The following is a 17,554-nucleotide window of genomic DNA, read 5'->3' as shown; positions in this document are numbered from 1 at the left end:
CAATATCATGGTTTATGTTAGCACAAAATCTTTATTAATATTTTATAACTGATACAAAGTAATATAAAATGTAGCTTTGCATGACAGTTACATAGACCTTATTGCAGGTCAGTCACTATTTATGAGTTCATTTGGGCCAAACACTGCAAGGGGCTTCCCTTCATCCCTCATTGGTGAGTGTGTTTCATGTACACTTTATAGTTACCTAGCTTTATTGATGTGAATGTCTAACAGGCTTCCTTTTCCCTTTTTATAGTCCAGAAATACTAAGTCGTTCACAGACTCAGACACTGGAGAGTTTGGAATTCATTCCTCATCATGTTGGTGCCTTCTCTGTGGAAAAATACGATGACATCAAGAAATATTTAATAAAGGTAAACTAGGGTCACCAATACACTGGTATTGGTTGCATATTAACCAATGCAATATGCAACCACCACAGTGTGACATTCAAGTCTATTCTGCTACTCCAACCCTATTTTCACTTTCTTAGTATTTCTTTTGTGAATTCTTGGGCCACTAAATGCACATTTCTATATAACGACTGCACTGTTAGGACAATAGAACTTAAGTTTTCTAAAGTGTTCAAGTGGGTGCTTAAGAACTGGGTTAGTTTAAAATGGCTTTTTGCCATAATCATCAAAACTGCATGGTATTGGAACAAGAACAGACACACAGACCAATGGAATCAATAGAAAATCCAGAAATAAACCCACAGATTTATGGTCAACTAATCTTTGACAAAGGAGCAAAGACTATGCATTGGAGCAAAGAAAGTTTGTTCAATAAATGGTGCTGGGAAAACCGGGTCACTACATGCAAAAGAATGAAGCTTGACCACTACCTCACACCATACACAAAAATCAACTCAAAATGGATTAAAGAACTAGACATAAGACCTGAAACCATAAAATACATAGAAGGAAATATAGGCGAAACACTACGTGATATGCACATCAAAGACATCTTTACAGACACATCACCCAAAGCAGTGATAGTGAAGGCAAAGATCAACAGCTGGGACTACATCAAATTAAAGAGCTTCTGCACAGCAAAAGAGACAATAACAAAAACAAAGAGAAACCCCACCAACTGGGAGAACATGTTTGCACACAACACTAATGATAAAGGATTGATCAGAAAAATCTGCAAAGAGCTGATGAGACTCAACAACAACAAAGAAAATAATCCTGTCAAAAAATGGGCAGAGGAGCTAAAAAGAAACTTCTCTGAAGAGGAAATGCAAATGGCCAACAAGCATATGAAAAAATGTTCAACATCACTTGTAATCAGGGAAATGCAAATCAAAACTACCATGAGATACCATCTTACACCAGTGAGAATGGCACATATTAAAAAAACTAGCAACAACAAATGTTGGCGAGGGTGTGGGGAAAAAGGAACTCTCCTGCACTGCTGGTGGGAGTGCAAACTGGTCCAACCACTATGGAGAGCTGTGTGAAGATTTCTGGACCTACTAAAGATAGAGCTTCCATATGATCCAGCAATTCCACTCCTAGGTATTTACCCAAAGGACACAGAAACATCAATTCCAAAGAGCACCTGCACCCCTATGTTTATAGCAGCACTGTATACAATAGCTAAGCTTTGGAAACAACCCAAATGCCCAAAAATAGATGACTGGATCAAGAAGATGTGGTACATATACACCATGGAATATTACTCAGCATTCAAAAAAGATAAACACGTGCAATTTGCAGCAACATGGATGGCGCTGGAAGGGATCATGCTCAGTGAAATAAGCCAGAAAGAAAAAGAAAAATACTGGATGGTCTCACTCATAGTGTTATAGAGCAGCCCCGATTGAACGGCTGTGGGTCCTCACCCACGCGCGTAAAAGGGACTTATTAGTACTCCACTGCAGGCACACACAAAAGGTTAATAAAAGGTTTATTTACAAGGGAAAAGGAAATAAGGGAAATGTACAACTCAGGGAGAAAATAGGGAAATAAAGTCTTTAATGCATCCTACCCGATCCGCCGACCTGGAAACCCAAAGGCACTCTCAGAGCTGGCCAGACACTGTGAGCTGGTGGAGAGCCAAAATGGGGGGGGTCCCCAAAGCCCACATGTCTGTCTTTATACTCACTTGGCTGCTTAACCCCACCCTCAGGTCCCAGCCACCTTCCCTTTGGTGGTGATGGGATTTGGAGTTCCCAGTGTCTTTGGCTTTGGCCTGGGGTGGGGGTGGAGTCCCCAAAACCTGTATGGAATTAGCTTTAGGACATCCTTTTCACCCTAACAATAGCAGGAATCTAGAAAACTTAAATAAGGGACCAGGAAAATGAATAACTATAAGAAAGTAAAAATCAAAATCAACAAAAAACTATGAACCAGAGACACTCTATGGGGGTGGGAGGCAGGGAAAGGAGGGATTGGGGTCTAAATAAGGGGGTTGTAATTGTATGGGAAATATAAAAATAAAAATTATTAAAAATGAAATAAAATAAAATAAAATGGCTTTTTGTTGGTAAAATTAGCACCAGAGATTATAAATAAAATAGCCTGCCCTCATGCTTTGGTTATATCTCTCTATTTCTCAAACTCTTAAAGATCAGCTACAGTTTGAAGTATGACATACATTGATATGGGGAACAAGAAGGAATAGTAAAAGAAATCAAGGGAAGGCCTCCCCGGAGTTTTATGGGTTAAGTTTCAGCACCATCATCACTATGGCCTAAGTTCGATTCCTGGCCAGGGAACTAACCCACATATGGTGCAGCTGACTGTTCCTGTCTTGCCTGCTGCTCCCCTTAGAAGTGTATTTCAGTAGATCGCCTGTTTGCTCCCCATTCTGTCTCTGGTAAATCCTTTCACCCTCTGCACTTCTGGCCTATACCCCTGTTCTCCTGAACATGTCTGAAGCTATTTTCTCATAATGTTGAAAGGATTCTTTGATTAAAAATATTAGGGATTCCTAGTCTATATTATTTGAGTAAACTCAGCATTCTCAGAAAAGTTAAAAATACTTGCATTTTTCTGTCCCAAAGTTGATTTATAACATTTTGAAAATTGTTTATGAAGTTACTTAATGCTTAAATGTTTCTGTTTTCAGTGCGCATTGACTTCATTGATTCTCTTCCTGTTCAGGCCTGTGATACTCCTCTGCACCCTCTGGGCAGGCTCATGGAGACACTAGTTGCGGTGTATCGAATGACATACGTAGGTGTGGGTGCAAACCGCAGATTACTGCAAGAGGCTGTGAAGGAGATCAAGTCCTACCTTAAGCGAATTTTCCAGTTGGTGAGGTAAGAGATCTTTTCGTTTAAGTCTGTAAGTTGTGGAATCTTCACCCTGAATCTAGATATTACAGTTCTGTGAAGAATCAGTAAGGTTCCACTCTAGCATAGAAATTATTCATTAAGAGAATGGTTTTAGGGCCTCCCCAGTGGCGCAGCGGTTGAGCACTGGGCTGCAAAGCTGCCTGCGGCCTCTGTAGTGCCGGTTCGATCCCCGGCCACCGGGCGAGGGTCCCACATGGCGTGCAGGCCTCTCCTGCCGCCCGCTGCTCCCCTCAGCAGTGTATTTCGTCACTCTCCCTGTTCTGTCCCCTGCTCTGGCTCTGGTGAATTCTCTCACCCTCCTGCACTTCTGACTGTACCCAGTGTTTGTATAAATAAATAAATAAGTAAATAAATAAGTAAGTAAATAAATAAATAAATCTTTTTTAAAAAAAGAGAATGGTTTTACTAATGATAAAGTACTGATCACAAAAATCTACACAGAACTGATGAGACTTAAGAAAAACAAGGTAAATAACCCAGTCAAAAAATGGGCAGAAGAGTTAAAAAGAAACTTCTCCAAAGAGGAAATGCAAATCAAAACTACAATGCGATACCATCTTACACCAGTGAGAATGGCACATATTAAAAAAGCTAGCAACAACAAATGTTGGCAAGAATGTGTGGAAAAAGGAACTCTCCTGCACTGCTGGTGGAAGTGCAAACTGGTCCAACCACTATGGAGAGCTGTATGGAGGTTCCTCAATCTGCTAAAGATGGTGCTCCCATGTGATCTAGCAATTCCACTCCTAGGTATTTACCCAAAGGACACAGAGACATTAATTCAAAAGGGCACCTGCACCCCTATGTTTATAGCAGCACTGTATACAATAGCTAAGCTTTGGAGACAACCCAAATGCCCAAAAATAGATGACTGGATCAAGAAGATGTGCTACATATACACAATGGAATATTACTCAGCAATCAAAAAAGATAAACTCATGTAATTTGCAGCAACATGGATTGAACTGGAAGGGATCATGTTCAGCAAAATAAGCCAGAAAGAAAAAGAAAAATACCAGATGGTCTCACTCAGCAGGAATTTAGAAAACCTAAATAAGGGGCCAGGAAAAAGACTAATTATAATAAAGTAAAAATCAAAATCAACAAACAATTATGAACCAGAGAGACACTACTGCAGGGGGGAGTGGGGGAGAAGGGAGTAGAATCAAAACAAGGGGCGGTGGGAATTGAATGGGGACTATAACCAAGATGAAAATGCATGTATTGTGCAAAAATGAAAAATGATGTAAGAAATATATAAAATAATAAAAATAAAATTAAAAAGAATGGCTTTATGGCATAGATCCATAAATGGATTAAGTAATGAAAATATGTTTTTACTTTGTGCTATAATGTTTTTTAAAATGAGGCGTAGCCATTGTTACTTATCTCCTTTATGTCTTTCTTACTCATTAAGTATTATAGAAGACTAAAATGTGTTTTTTTGTTTTAACTTTGGTAGGAAATGTAGTTGTCTTACTTGGATAATCTTTAGGCAAAATCCTGTCTGTAGAACCTAACCACAGAGAAGATGCAGTCTTTTCCCTGAGCTTATGTGCTGTCCCTTGACAACACATTGTATTTGTTTATTGATTCAGCAAGTATTTATTGAGTGAATTCATGTTAGCCACCATTCAAGGCCCAAGAGGAATTAATCAGTAAATAATCCCCATCCCCTGCAAAGAAAATGTGTGCTTTTATGGGGCTTACATTCTAGTGGGGACCAAGAAAACAAACTATATTGTGTGTCAGATGATGATCAGTGTGACAGAGGGGAAGAGGAAGACACTGTAGGTAAGATGCTGCTGTTTTTTTTTTTTTAATAATAAATTTTATTGTTATATTCCCCATACAATTGCAGCCCCCCCATTCTGACCCCAATCCCTCCCCTCCCGCCCCCGCCCCCCTAAAAGTGTCTCTGGTTCATAGTTTTTTGTTGATTTTGATTTTCACTTTCTTATAGTTATTCATTTTCCTGGTCCCTTATTTAAGTTTTCTAGATTCCTGCTATGAGTGAGACCATCCGGTATTTTTCTTTTTCTTTTTGGCTTATTTCGCTGAGCATGATCCCTTCCAGCGCCATCCATGTTGCTGCAAATTGCATGTGTTTATCTTTTTTGAATGCTGAGTAATATTCCATGGTATATATGTACCACATCTTCTTGATCCAGTCATCTATTTTTGGGCATTTGGGTTGTTTCCAAAGCTTAGCTATTGTAAACAGTGCTGCTATAAACATAGGGGTGCAGGTGTTCTTTGGAATTGATGTTTCTGTGTCCTTTGGGTAAATACCTAGGAGTGGAATTGCTGGATCATATGGAAGCTCTATGTTTAGTAGGTCCAGAAATCTCCACACAGCTTTCCACAGTGGTTGGACCAGTTTGCACTCCCACCAACAGTGCAGAAGAGTTCCTTTTTCTCCACACCCTCGCCAGCATTTGTTGTTGCTAGTTTTTTTAATATGTGCCATTCTCACTGGTGTAAGATGGTATCTCATGGTAGTTTTGATTTGCATTTCCCTGATGGCAAGTGATGTTGAACATTTTTTCATATGTCTGTTGGCCATTTGCATTTCCTCTTCAGAGAAGTTTCTTTTTAGCTCTTCTGCCCATTTTTTGACTGGATTATTTTCTTTGTTGTTGTTGAGTCTCATCAGCTCTTTGCAGATTTTTGTGATCAGTCCTTTATCATTAGTGTTGGGTGCAAAAATGTTCTCCCAGTTGGTGGGGTTTCTCTTTGTTTTTGTTATTGTCTCTTTTGCTGTGCAGAAGCTCTTTAATTTGATGTAGTCCCAGCTGTTGATCTTTGCCTTCACTATCACTGCTTTGGGTGATGTGTTTGTAAAGATGTCTTTGATGTGCAAATCACGTAGTGTTTCGCCTATATTTCCTTCTATATATTTTATGGTTTCAGGTCTTATGTCTAGTTCTTTAATCCATTTTGAGTTTATTTTTGTGTATGGTGTGAGGTAGTGGTCAAGCTTCATTCTTTTGCATGTAGCGACCCAGTTTTCCCAGCACCATTTATTGAACAAACTTTCTTTGCTCCAATGAAGATGCTGCTGTTTTAAATACAAGATCAAGGAGGCCTAACTAATAAATGATTATCTGCACATAGACTTTGAAGAAGGTGAGGAAGCAAGATATTTACAAGAGCGTTTCAGCAGCAAACCAATTAGGAACTTGGAAACTCAAGATCTTTCATTGGGTTTAAGCCAACAAGTAGCTACTATATTGAGATATATATCTAAAAGTTTATGAATTTGTGCCAGAAAACTTTCTTATTATCTTCCAAATTGATAAATGCATTTGGAAATGTTTCCTGTTTTGAACAGGCACTATGATCAGCTAAAAAGGGTCACTGGGCTGGAACATTTCATCTTTGTTTGACATTACCTAGCGATGAGTAATAAAGATGTTTCTGCTCTTTTTTAGTTTTCTCAATTGTAAAATTCGAGGCAGGGGTAGGGCAAAGTATAAGTCTACAAAAGCAGACACATTACCAAAAAAACTACCTCTAAAGGGTTATGATTTAGGTCTGGTAAAAATAAAGAAATAAATTTGTTTATATAAAGCCCACCATTTGCATTGAAGAGATCAAAGATAAAATCTAGGGCAAGTTCAAAACCTAGGAAACACATCCCCAACAACTTAGCAGCTGGTCATGTGGAAAAATTTTTGACTTGACTTTTTAAAAAACATTTTAAAATTTTGCATTAATTTGGTTTTTTCCTTAATTTTGAATGTTTAATAAGTTTCCACTGATGTTTGTTTAAATAAAAATAATTGCTCAAAGAGTTAATACAAATTGAACTCAGATAAGATTTGTCAGGAAAACATGTAGATCAGAATTCTTCTTTAGTAACTAGACAAAAAAAAAAACAGCACATGACAATTCTTTTTTTTTTTTTCAAGGTTTAGTCTTTTTTTTTTTTAAGATTTATTTACTTATTTATACAAGCACTGGGTACAGTCAGAAGCGCGGGAGGGTGAGAGGATTCACCAGAGACAGAGCGGGGAACAGAACAGGCAGACTGATGAAGTACACTGCTGAGGGGAGCAGCGGGTGGCAGGAGAGGTCTGCGCGCCATGTGGGACCCTCGCTGGTGGCCAAATATCGAACTGGTGCTGCAGAGGCTGCAGGCAGCTTTGCAGCCCAGCGCTCAACCGCTGCGCCACCAAGGGAGGCCCAAAGCACATGACAATTCTCCAGTGGTATTAGTCATTAGCTACACTCTCAATTTTATACTATAAGAAACATCAGTTAAGAATCTCAGGGAATTAAAATATTTACTAGACAGAAAGTTTGATTTCATAGGTCCTTAAATAGGTTAAATAACAAAAGTGTGTTTTTGCACTCTTTTTAGCCACTCTACAAGTAAAATTGTGTAATTATATTTTTTAAATTATTCCTTAGGTTTTTATTTCCTGAGCTTCCTGAAGAGGGCAGTACAATTCCACTCTCTGCTCCTCTGCCAACTGGAAGGAAATCTTTTTGTACCGGGAAGTCAGATTCCAGATCTGAATCGCCAGAGCCAGGGTAAAAGGAGTTGGGTAGAGACAGTGAAAAAAGAAATGGGAACCATATGATCCTATCCAAAAAATCCCAAGGGAAAGCTTCTAGATCTGTTTTCTTATTTCTAAAATATGATTGGTGACTAGGTGACCTCAGGTCTCTCTTCGGTGTCAAGTTCTGTTAGCTAAACCACATAAAGGTACAGCCACAGATGACTGGGAGCCGAGACTCCTGAGCAAATTAACATCATATTAACCTAGAATAACTTAGAGAAATCAGCTTCAAAACAGAAGAATTCACATTTGGTTCAAGAGAAGATTCTGTGGCCATTAGTAAATTCCTCATGTTAATTCCACATATAAAAACATAGTAATATTATAGCTACTTCGTTGCTCAAGCTTTCCCATCATTCATCTTCTAGAAACTGAAGTTTTGTCTTTGAGACTGTATTCAATGTTAATATTAATTCTTCTCCTTCAATATTTTGTAGTTATGTGGTAACAAGTTCTGGGTTATTGCTTCCTGTGCTACTACCTCGACTCTACCCACCACTATTCATGCTTTATGCTCTGGATAATGATCGTGAGGAAGACATTTACTGGGAATGTGTTTTGCGACTAAATAAGCAGCCAGATATTGCTCTTCTGGGCTTTCTTGGGGTACAGAGGTAAGTGCAGTTGTTATGAGTAGAACCAAATAGTTTAAATTGAAAATGCAAACAGAATTTGGTGCTTTGATATCTAATTATGTATATGATTTGCAGTTTACTTAGTCTCATATCTGTCTTACTAAAAAATGATTTAATGCTTTTTCTGAGAAGTTTTGAAGATGAATATGAAAGTTGATTATTTTTCTAAATGTGTTTTCTATTTGTGTGTGTGTTTGTGTGAAAATTAAGTATGTGTTGGGCCTCCCTGGTGGCGCAAGGGGCTAAGTACAGCACTATGAAGCAATCCCCAGCCTCTGAAGCATGAGTTCGATCCCTGGCTGGCCAGGGAGCAACCCACATGGCGGAGCATACCTCTCTTGTCTCGCCCGCTGCTCCCCTCAGCAGTGTATTTCAGTTAGTCTGCCTGTTATGTTCCCCACTCTGTCTCTGGTGAAGCCTGTCACACCCCCCCCCCCCCCCGTATCTCTGGCCCATACCCCAGCTCTTGTTATGCATAAATAAATAAATCTTTTTTTTAAAAAATTAAGTATGTGTTATCCTCCCTGACAGTTTGTAGTTCTTTAAAGCAAAATCCATAATCACACATTCTCATAAAATACTAATTTTAGTCAGTCTTTAACATTCTTCTTTCCCATCTCTTTCCATCTTCCTCATCTACAATTTCTAGTTCAGAAGTTTTAGAAGTACTGTTATTCCATGGGAATGCTAAGTGATACGCTTTCTTTCTAGTGCTGTGGATTAAGTTGCTTATCCCATTACTCAATAATTATATATTGTGCTATAAAAAATGATAAACCTTATTTGGAAAGTAAGCTTTTTCAGTGAAATAATTTAATAATAAAAATGAACTAAAACTGAGTGAAGATTTTAGCCAATGTTTGGTAATATCTGAAATATACCTTAGAGACACTACAGAAATTGTTAAATTACTTCTGTAATGTTAATTACAACTTAGCCTATCTTTGGAACAGTTATTTTAAATTGGTGCAAAGAAGCCAATATAGCCAAATGTTTTGTTAATCTACCATAAGTAACATTTTGTATTAACAATTTATGGATTTCATTGTAGGAAATTTTGGCCAGTGACCTTGTCAATCCTGGGAGAGAGTAAAAAGGTATAGTAGATTTAGTTTCCTCAGCAAATATGCTTTTCCTTGGCATGAGAGATTTAGCATGGCAAAAAATCTACATATTACTTTGGGAGGATCTCTCCAAGTCTTACTTGTTCACTGAAGACTTGCCGTCAGTATCATTTATATTTGTTGTTTTTTTTTTTGTTGTTGTTTTTTTTAAATAATAAATTTTATTTTTATATTCCCCCATACAACTGCACATGCCCCATTCTGACCCCAATCCCTCCCCTCCCGGCCCCCACCCCCCAAAAAGTGTCTCTGGTTCATAGTTTTTTGTTGATTTTGATTTTCACTTTCTTATAGTTATTCATTTTCCTGGTCCCTTATTTAAGTTTTCTAGATTCCTGCTATGAGTGAGACCATCCGGTATTTTTCTTTTTCTTTTTGGCTTATTTCGCTGTGCATGATCCCTTCCAGCGCCATCCATGTTGCTGCAAATTGCATGTGTTTATCTTTTTTGAATGCTGAGTAATATTCCATGGTATATATGTACCACATCTTCTTGATCCAGTCATCTATTTTTGGGCATTTGGGTTGTTTCCAAAGCTTAGCTATTGTAAATAGTGCTGCTATAAACATAGGGGTGCAGGTGTTCTTTGGAATTGATGTTTCTGTGTCCTTTGGGTAAATACCTAGGAGTGGAATTGCTGGATCATATGGAAGCTCTATGTTTAGTAGGTCCAGAAATCTCCACACAGCTCTCCATAGTGGTTGGACCAGTTTGCACTCCCACCAACAGTGCAGAAGAGTTCCTTTTTCTCCACAACCTCGCCAACATTTGTTGTTGCTAGTTTTTTTAATATGTGCCATTCTCACTGGTGTAAAATGGTATCTCATGGTAGTTTTGATTTGCATTTCCCTGATGGCAAGTGATGTTGAACATTTTTTCATATGTCTGTTGGCCATTTGCATTTCCTCTTCAGAGAAGTTTCTTTTTAGCTCTTCTGCCCATTTTTTGACTGGATTATTTTCTTTGTTGTTGTTGAGTCTCATCAGCTCTTTGCAGATTTTTGTGATCAGTCCTTTATCATTAGTGTTGGGTGCAAAAATGTTCTCCCAGTTGGTGGGGTTTCTCTTTGTTTTTGTTATTGTCTCTTTTGCTGTGCAGAAGCTCTTTAATTTGATGTAGTCCCGGCTGTTTATCTTTGCCTTCACTATCACTGCTTTGGGTGATGTGTCTGTAAAGATGTCTTTGATATGCAAATCACGTAGTGTTTCGCCTATATTTCCTTCTATGTATTTTATGGTTTCAGGTCTTATGTCTAGTTCTTTAATCCATTTTGAGTTGATTTATATTTGTTGTTATTGCAAAAGATAGCTTTCCTTTTTGATCACTATTAATTTTCTTTTTGTAGGTTTTACCAACCACAAAAGATGCATGTTTTGCCTCAGCTGTGGAATGTCTCCAGCAGATCAGGTAATGTCTGATTTGATGGAAAATCATGTAATTAAAAATAGTAGTCTATTAAGATACTGATGAGATCTTATCTTTTTATATATATATTTATTTATTCATACAAGAACTGGGGTACAGGCCAGAGGTGCGGGGGGGGGGGTGGTGGTGAGAGGATTCAGAGACAGAGTGGGGAGTAGAACAGGCAGACTAAGTGAAATACACTGCTGAGGGGAGCAGTGGGCGAGACAGGAGAGGTCTGTTTCGCCATATGGGTTACTCCCTGGCTGGGGCTCGAACTCGTGCTGCAGTGGCTGCGGACAGATTCATTGATTGCAGCCTTGCACCACCAGGGAGGTCCGAGATCTTATCTTTACCTGTGCGCTGATTGCCGCCCTCCATATGGTGTCAAACTCAACATGGCGATCAGAAAGGTCATTTTGAGATGTTAGGGTTACCTTTTATGCTACAAGGCCCTTGTATTTTCATTAGTGGTGAAGAGCCTACCAGAAATTTATCTATACAATTGCATCTTCAGCCAAATGGAAATTTAGCAAACTTCTCACTCTGAGAAGAGGATATATTAGGAAAATAATATTCTATATGTGTGAAAGGAGACTTAGTGGAATTTCTCCATGTGAACCATATATAGTTGGAGGCTTTTCTCAGAAGGTCATTCCTTCTAGCAACTCACTATGCCTGATGTTTTCAACAGGAGGCCTGAGAGTCCTGAGGGAGTTTATTATTGAAATGTTAATATCAAACAGTTCTATGAGGAAAGTAATAGATTTTCTTTTTTAAACAATAGCACAACATTTACTCCATCAGACAAGCTGAAAGTCATTCAGCAGACTTTTGAAGAGATCTCTCAGAGTGTCCTGGCGTCACTTCAGGAAGACTTCTTGTGGTCCATGGATGACTTGTTTCCTGTTTTCTTATATGTGGTGCTACGGGCCAGGTGACCACTCCTTTCTGATTTTAATATTAGTAACTCATTACCTTAACAAGTATGCACTTAGATTTTTCTGAGCTAATGACAGAAATATGCTCCCATTCCATTATGGTATTCTTTTTGATGAGCTGTTCTTTCTTTTCCCCTCAAATAGATTCAGGAGGAAGATGCTCATATGAGCAGAAATAACTAAGTATCGCTTTCTCTTTGGACAGGATTAGGAATTTAGGCTCTGAGGTGCACCTCATCGAAGATCTAATGGACCCATATCTTCAGCATGGGGAGCAGGGTATAATGTTCACCACCTTGAAGGTAAGATAAGTATTATTTAGTGTATTTTTAAATCTTAAAATCTGTCATTAGCCATTTTGTTCTCTATACAAAAATTTAATGCAGGTATTAAATGCCTTTAAAGCATACACATTGTTAATATTTCAAAATATGCTAATTAAAGTGGAATGAGCCAGTTATTCTTCAGTCTCCTAAAGCAATTATTCATTATCCATCTTTTTAAAACTAATTCTGGGGAAGAAACAGAAAGGATCCTTTGTGTCCAAAATAGAAGTGTCCATCAATAGAACTATTTAATGGAGCTACCTTACAACTCAGGGAGCAGTATGTGTGTAATGAATCTGAATTGCATCTTTTTTCTTTCCTTTATATTCACTGTAACCAAGAGATTACAAATGAAATTCTTCTGACCTGGGTGTTCTCTACTCACTTCTCCCATCTTGAATTTTCTTGGAATTTGGTAGAATTATTGTGAAGTTTGTTGAAAGAACAGCATATGAAAAATAACAAAAACCACTTGTGAAGAATGAGAGGGAAAATAGACTCACTCTGCCAATAGTAAATTATTATAAAATTGCAATATTTAAGATAGTATGTTACCATTAAAGGAATAGGTGAATACCTGAACAGAAGGAATCGCCTCCATTTAAGGGCAGTATAATAATAAAAATTCACATATGAAAGTGGAAATATTGTTTACAAAAATGGAGAATTATTTAGTAAATGGTCAAAGTATTGGGATAACTTCTTATTCTGTTGGAATGGTTGAATTACTCACATGGAAAATTTAGATGCCTTAGGGTTTAAATATAGAAAAAGGAAGAGGGAAAAAGACAGGCAAATTAAAATGAGAAAAGAAAATAGAACTTAATGTCAGGTTTCTGGCTTGGGATAGATTTTTAAAAAATTTTTTAACTTAAATACCATCACATTCCTATTAAATAGATTGGAAAGGGTAAGGGGATTGAGGGAAATATTGACCACCAATGACTTATATGATTAGTATTTATGGAATATGCAGAAACCTCTCTAAAAACGACTAAAACCTCTTTAAATACTCAGCCTGTAATGAAGTCGTGCAGTTTTAAGATGTCATTTTGTCTGCTAAATTAGGAAAAAATGTTTCGAAATCATACCCACAGCTGGTGGGGTTATAGTGAAGTCAGTATTGTTCCCTCATTGCTGCTAATGTATGAAATGGCAATCATCCTTTTGAAAAATAGTTGTTAACACTGAAGTCATCAAAAATGTTTGTAAAGTGACTGAGTAATCTTACCCCTGGAGATTTATCCTATGGGATTAAACAATGGAAAACATTATATATTATTTGGATGAGATGTTCTTTGAGTGTAACTCCCAAACCTAAATACTTTTCAGAGTTACCTGGGCATACTTAATAATTATATTTCTGGAAATTCTGACTCATTAGGTCTGGCATGACACTTAATCTATATGTTTATTAAACATAGTGATTCTGATTATAGTTATTTGTATACCTTGTGATGATTAGAACAGTCTGAATGTGCAATTAATAGTGGTTTAGCAAAGGTATCGCATTTACTTAGTGAAGAATATTTTATAGCTTGTAAACACTTCTGTTTGTTTTAGAATTAGAGGAAAATGTACAAAATTTTATCTCTCCTAATTATAACTAGGCACAACAGACTTAGGGTGGGGAACTGGAGGAAAACAGAAAAATGAAAGCAATGAATTTTGTTGGGCTACTACTATTAACAGGATTTCCTTTCTTTAGTCCCATGTACATTGCTATGTTTATGTAGTTTCTTTCAAAGTAAATTTGAAATTGTTTTGAACTTTTTTCCAGGCATGTTACTACCAGATCCAGCGTGAGAAGCTTAACTAGGCTGCGTGACAGCTTGACAAGTGGATTATCTAATCAGTGTGTCACAGTACCATCTGGCATCCTCTTGGTGGTGTTGGAATTAGAATGTGTTATTTTGGTTGTTATTTCTGAGCCTTACTAATGATCATAGCCCTGAGCCTAGAAAAAAAAAAAATACTGTAATTTAAAGGGAGGATTGAAAAGGAAGCAGAAATCAGGTTATACAATTCTTTGGCCTATGTTAGGTTCCTCAAACATCTGCGGTTTGAAAGGAGAAGATATTCCTTCCTCCAGTAAAGAGTATGCCAACCATGTAAGGTTATAAGAAAAGTTCAGTATAACCTCTTACATTGACGAGGTTGTGAAATATTTTTTAATTTCTGGTTTGCCTGCAGTTATTCCAGACCCCTTTGCAAAGAGCAGATTGTACTTGAAACTACAGTAACCACACTTTGCCTTCCTAGATTCCTTGCAATCATGTGTGCATCATGCTTCTTTGCCAAGGAAGGGGAAAGCGGAACTTTCAAACTGCAGTTTTAACTTTTTTTAAGCTTTTCCACCAGGGGATGTTCATGATGGGAGAGGTTCTGTGCAGTGACTGCTACACCCACCCCCAAACATGGAATACATCCCAATAGGAGCCTCCTACTAGGAGGAACATAGGAATTGTGTTCTTAGTTTCCTAACAATGCTACAGAATGAATACACTGGAATTCAGACAATAGCTCTGGAACCCCCTTCATCCATGTGCACATGCTGTATTCAGGGAGCGCCTGAGGAACTTTTGCATGCAGGCTGTGTTTGGAACAGGACTAAAGACTGGGGACTATGGACACAATGAACTGCATCCATCCTTGACCTGGTGTTGATTCTTCCCTCTACCTCACACTGAACTCACGGAGGGGAAGAAAAAGGAAATAAGCTTTGGCTTTTCCCAGCTCAAAAGTATTGTGACACCTTACCATTTTAGTGTTTTGCTTTTTGCCCTTTCTTTTCCCCCAATGTCCTGTTGTAAGTTGTTGGTTAACACTGTACAAGTAACTCTAGTAGCTGTTTTGAATAACATAGGTGCTCTTCGTCATCTCATCCCCTACATGCCACGGTGAGCATTTGGACTTTCTGGTTTATGTGAACATCAGCATATCTGAATTAGGTTTGAAAAAGCATCATGGTTTCTGTTCTACTTTATAATCAAGATAAGTGTTTATTAAAATACTGTTTTAGAATGTTTGCTGTAATGTAACAGCAATTTTCATAATAAAAAGCATTCATCTTTATAAGGTGGTTTCATGATTGCAAAAAAAAAAAAAAAAAAGCCACAAAGGGCAGACAAAAATATGAAATAAACCCAGATTTCCTTTTTTTTTTTGGACCCACAGTGTAATCTGTGCTTCTTTGTATTGGCCTTAGAGGTTTTTAGAATAAACATTAACTTGTAAGTATAGCACCTTTGCTGGCAAAGAACAAATGAACTTTCTGATCCTAGTTAAACCCAAGGACAAGGGTCTTAGAAGAGATTGTTATTTCTTTGAATAAGAAGTATATTTTGATAGTTACTGGTTATTTTTTTCTCCTAAACAGAAGGACAGAGTGAGAATTTAAAATCCTGATTAGGAATATTAGGCATTAATTAAGCATATCCCAGTTGTAGTGTCTTCTCGGGAAACCTCTCCTTCCACCAGAATGTGCCTGCTCATCGTTGGAAGGAGACCAACACTTAAAGATTAGTTCATGCTGAACACCTTCCATTTCCATTAGGGAATGTTTTGACTTTTGAATAAACACAGATTTCACGTTTAGCTTTTAATGGGATAGTCACTGAATGTCTTTGATTCCTTGAGAGAGAGAGACAGGGATCATTGTGAAAACAGACAAAGAAAGGCTTGAGACCCACTGAGTAATTCTCACATGATAGTGGGCTATCTCAATACTAAGAAAAGCATGTTACAATTCCTCCTTTTATTGGTGTCTTGAATGACATTGTCCAGATACTTTAGACTCTTCATATTATTTTTGTGCTTTTTAGGTAACAGAAATAAAATTCAGTTCTCTTCGGGGAAAAAAGCCTTAAGTCTCTAGGCCAATGTCTCTAAGTGGAAACACTGAGCTTTCATGCAGCAGGATGCGCAGCTCTCTCCCATGCATGACCCACACCTGCAGCAGCACGAGGCAGGTGTCAACCCCTTTACGCCTGAAGGATTGGCTGTGGTTTGCTCACTGTCCAAGCAGAGTTCTTGTATCCTTTCCTATTGCAACTGCCAGAGATGCCGTCTCATAGCTGGGTTATGCATTAAAAGTTCATGAAGTAAAAACGAGTTGAAAATGAAAACTTCTAACATGATAAGTGCTTTTGGTAAAATATGCTTTGCTCAAAACAGTCACAAATGCATCACCTTCCCAGCTTGTGTTCTCATCCATAGTGGAGAGCAAAGGAAGTCCTTATGTTTAATTGAGGTCAGAGGGGGCTGAGAATAAGAGGCCCTTTGCCTTGCTGACAGCAGTATGCTTTCGTACTCTCTGTCACACATACCTTCAAACATTCTTCCCGCTGCACCTTCCTGCAGTATAAAATTTTCAAATAAAGAAGTAGCTCCAACCTGAGGCAGAATGGGCTAACTACTAAGTGCAGAACAGCACCTCGGTTAGGGGCTTTCCAGAAGGAACTGATACAGGGCTCATTATGGATGAAGCTCATTATGAAGAAGTTTGCCATCATTTTCTCACCATAACATGAGAAAATAAAACTTAACAGACCAAGTGACTCTCCAGTATCTCCACATTTTTTTCTTTCATTAAAATTTCTACCTTCTGTTGTGAGGTGGCTGTTACTCTGATATAATCAACACAAATAATTGTTTTTGGTTAACACAGTGTTAACTATGTGCTGGCAATTTGAGAGAAAAAATACTCAAGTGAAGGTTGAAAATATTAGACATTTCAGTGCAAGGGATACTTAAGAAGATTTGTGACCAGGGGGAGCTTATGAGTAACTTAGTGGTTAGGCTGGGTCAGGCTTATGTGGATTAAATCAGAGGATATACAAAGAGATTTTATCTAGAACAGTGAGGTGACTTGGGCAGTATTCTCTATGAACACTTTTCTCTGGATAGGAGCAACATTGCATGTTTGCAGTCTTGCAGGTAAGAGACCCTGCCAAATTATCCTCAGTTGCCACCAGAGATTTATAAATGTCTGGTCTCCTGCTAATTGTTACTAGCTAAAATAATTCTGAATAATTCAAATGGCTTAATTTTATAACTCAAGTTATACAGAGAATTGTATAATTTCAAAAGAACAAGTGTTTTGAGAAGCCATTTTTTTAAAGTATGAAATAAAATTCAGAATAAAATTCTTCTAGTCCTACTGAATGGCATTTTTTTTTTGAAAAAAAATTTTATTGAAGTAACATTGCATTATAACATAAGTTTTAGGCATGCATCATTAAAAAGCAAC

At 37.8% G+C, this 17,554-nt stretch overlaps 1 protein-coding gene across 2 annotated transcripts in view; it reads left to right on the top strand.

Moving 5' to 3' along the window:
* The window catches only part of ALS2 (alsin Rho guanine nucleotide exchange factor ALS2), a gene marked incomplete at both ends in the record, with an annotated part of 57,194 nt that extends 43,072 nt beyond the window's left edge, over positions 1–14,122 (top strand). For both annotated transcript variants that reach the window (XM_084245027.1, XM_084245026.1), the window contains 9 exons: positions 257–374; positions 3,111–3,268; positions 7,721–7,843; positions 8,310–8,486; positions 9,559–9,604; positions 10,978–11,039; positions 11,824–11,973; positions 12,183–12,279; positions 14,084–14,122. In XM_084245027.1, the coding sequence (XP_084101153.1) occupies positions 257–374; positions 3,111–3,268; positions 7,721–7,843; positions 8,310–8,486; positions 9,559–9,604; positions 10,978–11,039; positions 11,824–11,973; positions 12,183–12,279; positions 14,084–14,122 (970 nt within the window). The remainder of the gene's footprint in view (positions 1–256; positions 375–3,110; positions 3,269–7,720; positions 7,844–8,309; positions 8,487–9,558; positions 9,605–10,977; positions 11,040–11,823; positions 11,974–12,182; positions 12,280–14,083) is intronic.
* Positions 14,123–17,554: the final 3,432 nt, after the last annotated feature.

The sequence above is a fragment of the Talpa europaea genome, assembly GCF_964194135.1.
Source record: "Talpa europaea genome assembly, chromosome: 1".
NCBI classification, from domain to species: Eukaryota; Metazoa; Chordata; class Mammalia; order Eulipotyphla; family Talpidae; genus Talpa; species Talpa europaea.
Note: the sequence above shows the minus strand (reverse complement) of the source record. Positions and strands in the feature narration are given on the sequence as shown.